Source organism: Tauraco erythrolophus, chromosome 3, assembly GCF_009769465.1.
Source record: "Tauraco erythrolophus isolate bTauEry1 chromosome 3, bTauEry1.pri, whole genome shotgun sequence".
NCBI classification, from domain to species: domain Eukaryota; kingdom Metazoa; phylum Chordata; class Aves; order Musophagiformes; family Musophagidae; genus Tauraco; species Tauraco erythrolophus.
Window position 1 is genome coordinate 31250391 of NC_141467.1, and position 15309 is coordinate 31265699.

The 15309-nt window shown below is 45.6% G+C and overlaps 1 protein-coding gene across 1 annotated transcript; it reads right to left on the reverse strand.

The window, feature by feature from the left end:
- Positions 1 to 381: 381 nt before the first annotated feature.
- On the reverse strand, positions 382 to 7123 carry FRRS1L (ferric chelate reductase 1 like). The gene is made up of 5 exons (XM_086609109.1): positions 6916 to 7123; positions 5013 to 5097; positions 4387 to 4525; positions 1020 to 1266; positions 382 to 554 (listed from the first exon to the last, which is right to left on the reverse strand). The coding sequence occupies exons 1-5, from the start codon at positions 7121 to 7123 to the stop codon at positions 382 to 384; spliced, it is 852 nt and encodes a 283-aa protein (XP_086465235.1).
- Between the last annotated feature and the right edge of the window lie 8186 nt (positions 7124 to 15309).

Below are 15309 nucleotides of genomic sequence, written 5' to 3' on the forward strand. Positions count from 1 at the left end.
TTGATAAGATGTCCATCACTAAATTCGCCTAAACACAGATACAGACACCCATCCCAAACACACATACACACACACATACATTGATTTTACAAAAGTCTCCTTTTTTTTTTAAGGAAGTAGTCACAACACTGAAAATATTCTTCTATGTGTTCACTGATTATTCTTAAATTATTTGTTGCCACTCTGCCACTCAAAGGAGATGGTTATTTCATTCTTCTGAGAAGCTAACTATGTTCAAAAGCAGCCAGATGAGGATGGTGGTGTGACATAAATTCCAATAGAAAAATGCATTGTCCATCCGTGTCCATCCGTGTCGCATTGTCCATCCGTCCATCCATCCCGAGAAACTTCCACTGACAAATTCTTACTGTTTTCCATCAGTCACGGGGTTCCCATCAATAAATAGAAGGTCAATGCAACAATGAGGAGCAAGCAGAACGGAGAAGAGAAGGTCTGATAGGCAGCTGATGGCATGAAAATATCTTCATACTTGTAAATACTGACAACACGCTCTGATACGGGTGGTGAGTCTATGTCATGACGAGTTATAGAACCTTTAACAGGTAAGGGCAGAAAGAAATAAGGTCAGATACATTTTCTTCTATAACTCTACCAAAGCAACAGGTGGACAGCCAAGTAATCATCAAACCTACAGGAGCATGCAATATTACACTGTCAGTGAGCAGGGTAATTTCTCTGCTTTCTGAAATGAAACTTCTGAATGAAACAAATGAAATTCAAGTAAGCAATAAACATCCTTCAAAGGAATTCAGAACTTCCAGTTATGAAGTTCTTCTAAATTTAGCTTTGGAGAGTGGGAGTAATAACTATATAGACAAGAAAACGTGACATGTAGGGCTTTGTTATTTATCCTGTCTTCCTTTTTGTCTGTTTCTAAGCTCATGCTGTCAGAATTTTAGTTCATGAAAAAAAAAGGGGGTCTAGGAAGAATAATGTAATTGGAAGACATTTACAATTTTGGCACCTCAGTTCTGTTGGTAACACAGAAATCAACTTACCCTGAATTGCTGGACCCCAAGCAAACAGATAGTACCAACTCAAGTGCAGATCTACGATGGTTTCCTCTCGGGGAACATACACAGGACGCTTGAAGCGACATGTTACACGATTGTTTTCAAAAACCCCTTCTTCATCCCTAGCAGGATTTCTCTGGATTTCTTTAGCCCACTGACCGACATTATAGAAGTGCTGTATTCGGACTCTTCCGTTATCATCATGCACACAAGCCATGACATCATCTCCTCCCTACATGGTAAAAACATATTGGTAGAAAGAAAACAAAAATGTTATTTCCTCATTTATGCATATCATTTTAATTATTAAAAACTAACCAAGACCTGGGCCTCTCATTCCTTCTAAGTTATATACGCACTAATATTTGTTTCCCTAACTATGTGTCTTCAATCAGGTTGAAAAGCACAAAGTGAATAGTAATATTTACTTACCTTTACTATCTCTTAATTCTGTTTTGGATCTAAGAGTTATTCTACCTAACATATATAACATATTTGTAAGACATGATATCACCTTGACATCACATAATTAATTGATCAGTGGAAGGCTGTTTTCTTTCATAATTTGTAAAGTTCTGGGGTCCTGCTTCACAAAAACTGGCAGTCTGGAATACTTGACGTGTACAAAATCCACTGCATCAAATCATAGACAGAAAACCAATATTGTTTACTGAAATAGAGATGATAAATCTACTAAATATGGGAAAATAATAGCACAAATTACAGTCTGTCTTTTCTAATCTCTTGTCATGTTCACTTAAAGGAACATCACTTCTTATATCTCTTAAGAGAAAATGAAAACTGTTCAGCACGTAGTAACAGAATACAGAACACCATAAGATACAGGAAAAAAGTAATCAATATGTGCTTCTTCACGTAGCATAAACAGCCACCAAGCAGTACAATCAAGCAAAGAAACAGCGGACAGAAGGAAGTGTGAGACAATTGTAGAGGCCATTCATAGTTATTAAATTAAACCAGTTATTAGAATAGCTACTCAAGGTCACTGCCAAAGTGGTAGAGCATTGTATCACTCAGGGATTTGCATTAATTTTAGGAGTGCTATCTCATAGATGCCTTAGTACCAAGAACCATTAAAATGCTGTGCAAGTTGGATGAATGGCATTTTACTGAACACCACAGGTCCTGCTTCTCCAATACTAATCTTTCCGATATGTCATGCTGATGACACACACGATGCTTGCTACTGTGCTCATCTCTGAATTCTTTGTTATAGGGAAAGCAGAGAAAAAGGGTGCAGTTGAGCTCTCTGGGAATATTGCTATGTGGATTTCTAGAAGATGTGCTGAAGGTGAGGAGAAAAAGGGGAAAACTAGGTAAAACACATGCCTGAACAGTTTCTGCACCTTGGTGCTGCTGCAGGCAACCTTTCCAGCTTCTGTCTTGAGCCTATCCTTGCTCTCCACAACTTACTTTCCAAGTTTAAGTTTTATACATCTGAGTACAAATCCCTCATTCTTAAGTACAGAGGCAAAAATAAATTTGTTTTCATACAGAAAAAAATAAAAAGGGAAGAAAAAAGCATTCTGAATCTCAACTAACAGAATGACATTACAAAATCCTGCCCAGGCACAAAAGCCTGCAAGTGGAAAAGCATAATGTTATTTGAGACAAAGAAATAGGTCACAGGACTTGAAGAAAAAAATCTGCTGAGGACACAAAATAGGTTTTTTTCCTGAACTTCTGTAGCTATTCAGGCCACAACATTTTGATCAGAGCCTCCAAGGTACAGCCCACTTCTCGCAGCCAAGCTGTTTTGACCCAGAGTCATTTTACCATTACAGCCTCCATATCGCAGGACACCAGAACATCTGGGAAGTTATGAAAATGGATGAGGTCAGCAGGGGAACAAGAGAGGAAGACAACTGCTAGCTGGTTTAGTCCAGCTGACCGATGGGTCTTAGAACTCATACGCGGCAAATTCAGAAGCAATATATTTTACTTCACGCTTACTTTATTCTTCTTGCCAGAAGATAAGACCCAACGTGCTGCTTGGTGTGCCTGGGCTGAAACATAACGGGGCTGATGAGGTGCAGGCGGTGGGACCCTGGGATCTACTTCACGTATATCAGAGTCATGAACTAGTAACTCCATCTCTGACAGCCTCGGGCCAAATACTTAAACATGCTGAGCTGCTTTGAAAACCCTACTAAGTACTTGCATTTCCAGGCATCTAAACTCTTCCCAAAGTTTGGCTGTAAAACTGTTCCTCACAACATCAAAAACATGAAGTTTCTTGTGACGTGAACACAATCATACAAAAGACTTCTGTCTTTATTGTGTTTATTTACAGAGTCATGTTAAAACACGTTAAAACATGATAGTAATGACTGAAAAGCACCCGCCCTCTCATTCTGGGTCTGACAAAAACGTTGTTAAGTCAGCATGAGTCTTCCCATTCGTTTTTGTGGGTCCTAGCCCAGGACATCTAAATTCTGTATTTTTTAAGACTACTGCTTACAATTGTACTAAAACCAGTCCTGTCCTCTGACTTGTGATCTAGGACATAGGCTCAGTATTGTTTTATATACTCAGAAGTGTTTCTGTATATGAATGCCAACATTATGCATTTTAATCCCAAACATTTTACCAAGGATCACAGACAAAACATCTTTGCAGAAGTCATCTGTTGCTCAAGTTATTTAAAGTTTGCACAGTACATGCTCCTTTTTGCTCCATGAAACACAACGAAAAGTGAAGCTTTTGAATGAAAAAGTACAGCAGTAAGCATAAAATCAAACCAAATAAAATCCAGAAGAGAGAGGAGAAGAAGTCTTAGCAAGACTTCTTTCTAGAGCATGTATGTTTAAACTAGCTGGAGTCATTTTGTCACACATTTGTGGCTTCCCTGAAACAACACATAGCTATGAAAGAAACAAAAAGATTTCCAAAGTTTAACAGTGAAAGCCATATTTAAATCACTGAAAGTCAGTTGATTTACTGAAGAATAAAATTACTTGCTATTTAGTTTCTGATGTGCCTTTTGTCCAAGCAACACTGGCATGACAGAACATTTTGATGTGAAATGGCTAATCCATGAGGGCTTTTCTAATAAAAAGGCAAAAAGCTAACGATGTTCAGACATTCAAAGTTGAACTGAAATACTGTTGTAATACTGAGAAGAAGGGAAAGGACATGGTAGGAAGGACGAGGCAGTTTTCTAGGAGGCAACAAGCCAGCTTCTGATCCCAGGGTGGCTACCAAAAGGTGTGCTTCAGAAAGTCAGTTTTATTTTATATGCTCTGTTTCTGACAGATCAAATAGAAACCATTTATGTCTTAGCATGTAAAAGCGTGCACACTGTCAACATGAAGAACTGTACATGTCTTACCATTTTCTTGTCTGAGGAAAATCCCACCGCCACCCAGCCATCAGTATCAGCACTCAACTCAAATTCAACATCAGCTCCTATTCTACGGTAACTTAGGAAGTAGTCACAAGTGTCCGCATTGCATCCAGGTTTACCGTACCTAAATGGAATTGAAAATATATGTAACTTTTCCTTGCAATTTCTTGCAATGGAACTTAACTACATTTCTGGAAGGAAAAATAAAAGAATGCATTTTGGTATAAGGGCAGTAAAATATATCATATTATGCTATACACAAAGTCTCATTAATTAAATGTTTGCAATCACTACTCTGTTAGTGTAAGAATGTATAGTATTTAAACATTCCAGCAAGCAAGTAGTTACACACAGTATTACTCTGTTGACCTTCCTAGCCCTGGTTTTGTAAGTGCTTCATGAAAATACAAGAAACATGAAATAACTGTAGGTCCATAACTATGTCTTACATCCTTAAATAATTCCTCAAATACTATAGTTCATTACTACAAAGTATGTTCTTAAATAATAAACATTTATTAAAATGAATATGCAACATTTATCGAAGTCTCCAACCCAATCAGCCAGCAATTGCAAACATAAAGGTATCTGCACTCTGATCTCAGACTGACCTGAAGCATCCCTTGGTTTTTCCACAGTCATCTACTCTGATTTTTGCAAATGGATCCACAGGAGGAGCAGTAGGGAAAGGGTAACCTGTATAATCAGAATAAATGATTACTAAATAATATACAAGGAATAAAAAGCAGTAATGCTAAAGAGAAAGGGTTCCAATAGCATTTACTTTGACTGCTGATAACTGAGCTGTTCAGATGAGGGACTACTTTGTCACATACACAACCCCTTGCTCAGATGGTCTTGGATCCAGGTATCAAAGTATCACTGATAACTGAAAACAAAAATTTTCTCAGGTTTCCTACATCTGTCAAGAGGGGAGAAGGATGCCGGAGCATGGCTTTACCTCATCGAGGGCAAAAGTTAACTTAAGGCAGCCGAGACATGGAGTAGTGCAGTCAACTAACAATTAGGGATCTCCGCTCATCTACCTCTTTGTGCACTTTCAGTCCCCTCAGGAAATCCATGAGGGACCTAAATCTGACTCCTTAGCCATAAATGACAGGATTAAGCATAAATGCAGAGCACCAGATTCAGAGCTGTAGGAAAGGATACTGAAAGGACCTTATAATACACCCTCCATTAAGAAATAAAATAAAACATGCATTGCAATAAAAGGTAAGGGAGTATCGCATCGGGGAATTGCCTGCAGCGATGACCTGCAACCACTTGTGAGGTAAGATGCAGAAGAGCCCGACAATGAGAATTCTGACTCCAAGCAATCCCCTGTCTGCTGTATGACAGCACGCTAAAGAGAAAGTGCGAACATCTGTAAACAGACCTCTTCCGTCTTGGCTTGTAGAAGTTTGTGTCTGGTGCACAAACACATATTTTAATAGGATGTTCTTCTATTTAGCCAACTGAAAACCCAAGTGCTAGTTGCAAAACTAGGAAATCCTCTGAAAGTGCTTCATCAAATGGGAAATAAGCACTGCAGTTAATTACAGCATCTGCAAACACATGGATAGTTTTACCCTACACAACTTAAGGAACATGTAACTTTGGGAGCCCTGATTTGCCTTCCTAGGTTTCTGACAATGCCAATGGAGAGACAAAGCATGCATTAAACTGCAAATTCCAGCATCCATTAACCGTACCAGGGGCCTGGATAAATTAGCCAGCTTAAATGTATGAAATTAGCAAAATTTCACCACAGCCTGGAGCGGAGCATCACCAAAAGACTGGTCACAGGACATCCTATTTTCTCACTTCTTCCTTTTTTTCAAATGCATCAAACAACCGGGTTTGAGTGCAGCCTAGCCACAAATTTGGAGTTTTTTGTAACAAAAAAAAAAAAAAAAATACACCACAAAAACCAGACGCCACTACTACGTCTCGTACCACTCAAGGCATCACGGGGCATTTCGAAAACCACAAAAAACAGGACTCCTTTTAAGTTAGCAGCCCGGAACGCTTTTCACGAAGAGGTTTGCACCTTGGAAGGCGAGCCACCGCCGCTCCGCGGGACGAGGACGGAGCCCGGACCCCCAGACCCCTCCCCGGCTCCTGCCGCGGCCCCGCGACCGCGGCTCTGCCTCCCGGCGTTGGTTGCCCCGGCCCCCGCCGGCGGGAGATGCCCGGTCCCGGGGGTGCCGCTGCGCCGCATCCCGGCGGGGAGCGAGGCGCCGGCCCCGCTGAGGGCCCGGCCGTCGGGCAGAGCACCCGGGACTCCCCGCGGTCCCGGCCCCGGCCCCGGCCCCCGAGCAAGGGCTGGAGGCCGCCCGGGCGGCGGCGGGGGAAGATGGCGGCGGGCGCTGGCCTTCGTGCTGAAAGCCCCCGCCGCCCGCCCAGCTGCCCGGCCCGGCCCGGCCCGGCCCGGCCCTTCCTCCCCCGCGCCGGGCTCGCCCCGCCGGCCGCCGCGCCCCGCCTGGCCCCGCCGCCCGCCCCCGGCCGCCGCACCCTCTTCGGAGAGGTAGCGCAGGTCGTAGAACTCGCTGGCGAAGGTGCCGTACGAGGAGTCGTGGTGAGGCCGCGCTGCCTCCTCGCCGTGCTCGCCGCCGCCCGCCTCCCGCCGCCCGCCGCCCTCCTCCGCCGGACTGGCGGCGGAGCCGGCCAGGAGCAGCAGCAGCAGCAGCCGCCGCCAAGCGCCGCGGCTCCGCACCGCCATGGCGGCGGCGGCGGCGGCGGCGGCGGGGCGGGAAGGCGGCGGCGCCCGAGCGCGCCTCCTGCGCGGCCGCCCGCCGGCTCCTGTGCCGCCGCCGGCGGCAGAGCGGGGGAGGCGGCGAGCAGGGCCCGGCCCCGGGGACGGGCGGTGCCGGAGGGACTGTGGGGGTGGGTGGGGGGACGCGGTGGGAGGGGGTTTGGGGGGAAGGGGGTCGGGGCGGTGTGTGCGTGGGCGCTGTGTGCGTGGGCGGTGCGGAGTCGCCCCCAGCCCCGTTCCTGAGCCCTCCCGGTGGGACCGCCGCCGCAGCGGTGCACGGTGGCCTCCCCCGCTCGCCAGCTTCCTGCGCCCCCCAGCCCCAGCCCCCCGCCCGCAGCACCCCCCGGCCCACTCCACCCAGCAGCCACCCCGCTGCTGGGGCACCTTCTCCCGCAGGCGGGTGCGCAGCCCTCGGGGGACAGCACCAGGACGTCCCCTTCCGCCCCCGTGGCCTCGATTCACCGAAGCCTCTCAGCATGTGCTTCGAGAGGATGTGCTAAATCCTGCTCGGTAATTGCTGGGTGAACTCATCTCTGTTCTTATTTTTTTTATTTTTAATAAAGACTTCTGAGATGGGGCTGAAGGCACAGTGCGGCTTCAACTTCGTTTCAGGTAAAACCCAATGCTAGTGAGCGCTCGCTGTCCGATGGCGTGTTCTTGCTTTCTGTTTTATGCAATGTAACTGCAGCGATACCAATACGCTGAAAACCTGGCAGAACTGAAAGCAAGCCCAGCTCGTGCCCCCAAAGTTTGCTTGGGCTCTTTTGACTGGCGCTGGACTTGCAGGTAGGCGTTAAGGATACGTTTGCTTTCCCGCTGTGCCGTGGTATCTATGGGTGGATGGAGGAACAATGACCTTTCATCCCCCGTGTTCGCCGAATTGGCTCTTTTCTCAGGTTTGGATTGCCGTCTTCTGGTTATAACTATAATTTCTTTTTTTATATTCTTATGCATGATTACACTCCCTCCTCTGAGTCTCTGGAAGAAGCAAAATATCAGGGAGGAGGGAAAGAGACAGAAGAAGACGCAGCAGTCGGCAATACTCGGAAAATGAAAATAACCCTTAATTTAAATCTTTTCTTTTTTAGTATCTCTGGCTGAACTGAGTTACTTTTTGATGGGGCACTGAGAGTGCCCGAGACCTAGGCTGCGTTAGGGATAAGTTCATTCCCTTAGGCTGAGCGGTTGCTTGTAATACTGGAGTGTGCTCAGCTGCATCGAGTGGAGGACGTTAATTCAGGTCTCCATGCTTGAGTCCAGTGGAGGAGCATGCTGTCTCTCACTCCAAACAGAGGAACAGCCACACAGAAGTAAAAAATAAGTTGCAAAACCAATTTTAATTGCATGCAAATTCAACATCTTCCATAGTAGCGTATGTAAAAAGCTATGGGAGAGACACACCAAGCTCAAATGCAAAATAGTGAGTCTCACCTCGCTGAGCTTGGCAAATTTTACCAGGCCAGTGGAAAACAAGCAAACAAACGGCGATAGAAAAACCCTTATAAATCAGGCTAACAGGAGAATAAGGCTGGCAGTTTATTCTTTCTGGCAATAATCAACTCTGATGAAGGCCCCCCGTCTCCTTTTTGAAATAGCTAGCCGAGGGTTGTGATGCCTGTGAAGAAGCATTTGCTCAGCGAGGGAACAGCTGTCAGCTGCATGCTGGTTTTTCCTCCCTGGAAACAGGCTTTAGTGCACTGCCATACAGGCGACACCTCGCAGTCGTAGTAAACACTTAGGATATTTATCCTGTGTTGCTTGTACCTACATGACAGCTATCGTTTTAAATCTGACAGCTAAGATAACTGCCTGCGATTACAGCGGAGCTGCACTGATTTTCTAAGGTGAAGAATACGGCTGAGAGACTGAACCTATTGCATGTGCCTCCCTCCTAGTAAATCCTTAAAAACTAAAATGAAAATACTCCGGACACATTTTTTTCCTTAGTAGGACCTCTTGTGTTTGTCTGAAGGTTGTCCCTATCACAAAAATGGGTTGCTTATAGAAAGCGACGTCATAGTGAGACTGCTGGAGCGCTAATGGGCACCTTCAATTTTTCAGCACACGGAAAGGTTTACACTGCAACTAACAACACTGCCCATGCGACAGCAGTTCTGCGGGAGAGGTCCTTGTCTGATTAAGTAATTAAGGCTGCCATCAAAAAAAGCATTAGTACAAGGAGTCCAAACTGCTATTGCATAAGCAGCCTTCACCTCCAAACGCCTGTACTTTCTGAATGCCGTATTTCATGGCTTGCACATGCCAGTGACGCCTTTCTTAGACGGGACATACGCATGCCGCCTCGTGTATGTACTGCGTATTGGAAGGCATTGCTGTTCTCTGGCAGCAGGAGTTCTCTTGCTTTTGGTGAATTAGAGAAATGGTCATTCCCACCAATTCTTGTGCCATCACTTCCTGCCTTAGAGGAATCCAGAGGTCGAATTCCCTTTATTCTGCTTATCAAAGTGGTTTCCCTGGCCTGGGCGATTCCCTGGTGCTGGTACTCAGTCTAGTGATGTCTTCCCGGAACTGGGAACTCTGGGATTATCCCCAGCCATCCCTTGAGACCCATCCTGTCTCCTCTCTTGGCTTTGTTTGTCACCCAATGTACACCTTTCTCTTGAAGGCTCATGCGTCTGGGGATATTTGGACTAGAAATTAAAGCTTCAGGAATAAATCATAGTTTACATAATAGACACTCAGAAAAAAATCCTGTCTGAGAGTCCCTAACTGTGTTACCCAGGAACGGCTGCAGCTCTCGTACTGAGGCAGAGGGAGGAGGGTAAAACCCCACTAGCCATAGGAGAGTGTGACCTGACTAATGAAGAGAGGAGTGGGGAAAAGCTGGTGATGCTGGCAGAACTGTTAGGCTACAGAAACCCCTAATACAGCATCCTTTGTGCCCACCCTTCCTTTAGGACCACCTGTGTCAAACGAGTTCCCCCCCTGCTGTAGCCAGTTAGGTTGGATCCTGCCCCATCCAGTGGCTTTTCTGCTTCTGTGCATGATCTAGTGGCTTTTCTCCATTTGATAGTCCTACTCTAAAAGGCTCACCTTCCTTACTCAGCTCACCCTAAAAAAAAGGAAGCTGGTCAAGTTCATACTGCCCTGCCTCTTGGCAGCTCCTTCCTCAGCTCTCCCATGCCTCAGGAACAGGTCCTTCAAGCTTAGTGCTCCTGGATATTTCCGTCCAATTGACATGTGTTGAAAAATCAGTCTGAGTCCACCAGTGCTGACTAACTCCCAAGACAGCAGTTTTCTTTCAATAACTCTGCAATAACCTGAACCAGAATTTGTAATTCGCACGCAGTTTTCTCCAGCCCTTACCACAGTCTTGTTCAATACAGTGAATGTAGCTACTCTACCAGTAATTTACCTTGGGCTTTCCTTTACTAAACAATAATACAGATTTTAGAAATTGAGAAATCACCCTGATTTCATTAATAGTCATTCATCCTATTCAACGGGGATTGAATGTACCCTCAGTAAGTTTGCGGACGACACCAAGCTGGGAGGCTGTGTCGATCTGCTCGAGGGTAGGGAGGCCCTTCAGAGGGATTTGAAGACTGGATCGTTGGGCTGAGGCCAATGGCATGAGCTTTAATAAGGCCAAGTGCAGAGTCCTTCACTTGGGGTGTAAAAACCCTAAGCATCGCTATAGACTTGGGGAAGAGTGGCTGGAGAGCTGCCTGGTGGAGAAGGACCTGGGGGTGTTGGTTGACTACCGGCTTGATATGAGCCAGCAGTGTGCCCAGGTGGCCAAGAAGGCCAATGGGATACTGGCGTGTATCAAGAATAGTGTGACCAGCAAGAATAGGGAAGTGATTCTGCCCCTGTACTCGGCACTGGTGAGGCTGCACCTGGAATATTGTGTCCAGTTCTGGGCCCCTCGCTTTAAGAGAGATATTGAGCTCCTGGAGCAGGTCCAGAGAAGGGCGACTAAACTGGTCAAGGGGCTGGAAAATAAAACTTATGAGGAGCAGCTGAGGGAATTGGGGCTGTTTAGCCTAGAGAAGAGGAGGCTGAGGGGAGACCTGATTATGGCCTATAAATACTTGAGAAGAGATGGTGGGGAGGTAGGGAAGGGCTCTTTACATTAGTGATGGGTGATAGGACAAGAGGAAATGGGTATAAGCTTAGTCAGGGGAGGTTCAGGTTGGATGTTAGAAAGAATTTCTTCTCTGAAAGGGTTGTCAGCCACTGGAATAGGCTGCCCAGGAAGGTGGGTGAGTCCCCGTCCCTGGATGTTTTTAAGAAAAGGGCAGATGAACTACTTAGGGACATAGTTTAATGGGGGATTAGGGATGGTTGGACTGGATGATCTCTAAGGTCTTTTCCAGCCTAGAAATTCTATGATTCTATGATTCTATGATCCCATGCTCTAGTTAACTACCTGTGGCTCTACGGAAACATGCTTGCTATGTTAGTTACTTAGACTAAGACACGGGAGAAAATATGCTAGGAATTTCTTGCAAGCAGAGCTCTTCCACGATGTTGTACAAAACTAATTGACAATGGAAAAAATGTCAAATGGCAATTCATTAGGAGTATCTCCTATGAGGAAACTAAAAACTAAGTGATCGCCTCAGAAAAACCAAAACATTATGGAGAAAAAAGATGTGTGCTATTTCTGAAAGCTACTCAACAAAGAGATGAGTGAGCTTTTTGGAGGCATGGTACTGCTTCAGGTCTTCTGGAGAAAGGCAAGAAAATATAAACTCTAAATATGTTATCATCCAAATAAAAACCGTATTAGATCATCTTCTGCCCAGCACTGGTAAATCTTCCTTTTTCTGCCTCCACTGAGTTATGTATCTGGTCTTGCTCCAAGGGCAATCATGCCTCGGCAGCCAATACTGCTCACTACAGCACTCTTTCGATAAAATTAATCTAATGTAGGAAAAAAGCAATGTCTCCAAGTTCTTTTCTGAAAGCATAACATACACCAATCTAAGGACTAAGTCCAGCAGTCTGAGACACTAAATCAGCCTGAGTTTTGCTTCAGTAAGCATGTGGACCCTTCCCAAGGTATATTAAAATTGTGCAGCTTTTTTGTGTGTATGTGTTGGTTTACATCAGGCAGCTTATGTCTTTTCTCCCAAGACTGCTTTTTTTTTTTTTTTTTACCTCTCTGGCACTCTTTGCTCCCCCAGCGTGAATGCAGTGCTGGGAGAGAAATCTCCCCTGAAAGCCAGATCTGCCAGATGGTGGCACAATGTGCACCAGGAGGTTTTGGAGCAAAACTTTTTGCATTTTTAAAAAAGTCCCTGTTACAAAGAGGCTATTTATAGTGTTATTCTAATAAGGAGGCAAAACAGAGCAGCCTTTTATTAGAACTGCCAATAGAGGGCATTACATTGAGGCCTCCTTGTGCATAAATACCATTTACTTATTGTGCAAAAATTGGCCTGGAGAGCTGAAAAATTCTGCTTGTATTAGCAAAGCTCATTTAGGTAGGAATGTTTTAAAGAGTTTAAGTAGTACTGGTAGAATTCAATTAATTCCGTGTGTGACAATGTAATTTCATCCTAATTAGTTGAGAACTCTATGAAATAAGGCGGGGGGGGGGAAGAGAAAATCCTACTCCCTCATGAGACTGCATCTGAAGAGTTATGCTAAAAGTTCTGTAAGTTCTGCCTGTTGGAAAACAGACATTTAAAACAGCATTTCCCCAGCTCAGACTCAGACTGCTCTGAGTCTAAATAATAAGAGTAAGAGTGAGAATAAGAGTAAGAATAAGAATAAAAGAATAAGAATAAGAATAAGAATAAGAATAAGAATAAGAATAAGAATAAGAATAAGAATAAAAGAACGCTGCCCATATCTTCCAGGTGAACATAAGCGGGCAGGAGAAATCAGCAGAGAAGTTCCTTCTGGCTTGCTCCTCTGCAGTGAAGTTGCTTTCTGTACGTCCTAACCGAGGCAGCTCCTGCCAAGGAATGGGGGGGACCGTAGGTTACCCCTTGTCCCCCTCCCAGGTAAGGGGATGCTTTGCTTCAGACAGCCCAGGGAAAAACTCCTGGCTTAGGGGAATTTGCTCTTTCTCCCAGGGATGTTGGAGCCCAGCCAAAGGACAACCCCCAGACCTCGGGCTCCAGGAATACAACCCAAGTCTGGCTTTGGGCTGGAGCATCCCAGTCCCCTCCCCACTTCTGCCCGCCTGCCCAGATACACCCAGTGCCTCTTCCACACTTACTTGGGCCTGGATTGCAAGACAGGCTCTCTCTCACCCGCAAATGAGGTAATACATTACGTTACAGCTACAAGTACAGCTTTTTTTTTTTTTTTTTTTTTCTTCTTTTGAGGAAGGGGGCAGGAGAGCAGAGGAAGAGAGAGAAGAAATCGGGGGGAGAGAGGCGCGTTTCCCCAGGACACATCCCGTACCGGTGCCTGCGTCGAGAACGATGCAGTCGGGGAAAATGTTGCCAGTCGCTTTCCAGGGCATCTCCCCCTCTCAATCCGCCCCGGACCGGCCGGCAACGAGCCTCACCCGCCCCGCGGCCCCGGCTCGGAGCTTGGAGGGGTGGTGGGTGGGTTTGGCAATAGCACGCGCCGGCCGCCGAGGGGCACCAAGGCACCGCAGGAGAGCGATGTCCCCCAAAAACTCCCGCGCACCGAGGAGACGAGAGGAGAACTGGGGCTGTTCCAGACCTGCCAGGGGGAGGGGGGACCGAGGGGACACTGCCCGGGGACCCGCGGTGAGCCTGCAGCCCGAGAGATGACCCCTTCCAGCTTGTTTGGGGAACTTGGGGCAGTCGGAGTCACCCCTGTGCATCCCCTGCCTCCTACGGCCACTGAATGCATGTAACATATATACATATAAACCCCATGAATACATATAAACCCACGCGTTTGCGAAAGCCATCGGCATGGACCGAGCAAGACATACACCCAAACGACTGAGGAGCGTTTGCGGGACTGCAAGTCAGACTGCTCCGTGGTTGAGGAGCAGGGAGGCAAAGGCTTCGCAGGCGGTGGGGTGAGTTACCGAGCACCAAAGGGAAACGACAGCGCAAATTCTGGCTTTGGCATCAAGCTGCTCGCTTTGCATGTTGTTATCGAAAGGCACGTCCGTATTCGTTATCTGCACTCATTTGGATGGTGGAGAAAGTCAGGTGGCACAAACAGCTTCACTGACTTTGAAATGGGCTGTTCTCTTGTTGGTGTTTGAAATGAGTGAGAGTCAGTTGTACTGAAGGCTTTGGGTACCAAAGGGGTACACTAATGGAGAAGAGTTAAGCCTCTGGAAAGCCTCACTGCGGGCTTTGTTAACATCCACAGGGTCCGTAAGAGCCTTTGAACCTTGGATACAGGGGTGAACTAAGCATGAAACAATGTACTCTGATGTAGGAAAGATCCCATAGGGCTGCTAATGGCATAATAGCCGCGAGCAACTTTGGAGAGTGTGGATATATTGTTTTGAAATGCATGTAAATTAAGTTAAAAAAGAGAAACTTTTAATATTTTAGTTTACTTGAGTTGTTACTAATATTAAATTAAGGAAGCCAGGTTTACTTCTCACAATGCCAGTGAAGTCGGAGTTCAACATGATTTATTTATCCAGAGATACTAGAATACAGGAATGTTTTATAAAACACAGTGTTGTTGAACAGAATAAAACTTTGTAATGGCCAAGATTTAGAAACCCTTACGCCAGTTAGTGTGTGGGTAAAAACATTGTATCTGAGGGTTGTTAGGAGAGAGGTTGCCTCCTTGAGAGAGGATCTCTAACCACAGTTTCGTCTCTTGTTTCTACTAACCGAGAAGATTGTAGCGTTGATAAATGGTTGGGATTTTCTTGTTAAGATCTTCATGTGACAGCAGCAATAAATAATACTAAACTTATGTTTTCTTCTTTCTACTGTACAGCTACGTAATATATCCTAGGGTTATTTCAATGTTTTTCATACAGATGTTTACAAGGATAAACCTAATTAAAGAACAGGTACTTAACTGGCTTATCTTCATTTGGCAGTCAACATGCGCGTGGAGGAAAGGTTTCCAACAGCCTAAGGTGTCTGCTGTGCAATAAGCCCTTCCCTTACACTTCAAATGATTATGAATTCTGAAGCCCTTTCAGTATGTCGTTAAGTCAAAGCTTTTGAGTTTTGTTCTGATGCTGTTGCTATGCCAATCTGAGATGGGAATACAGT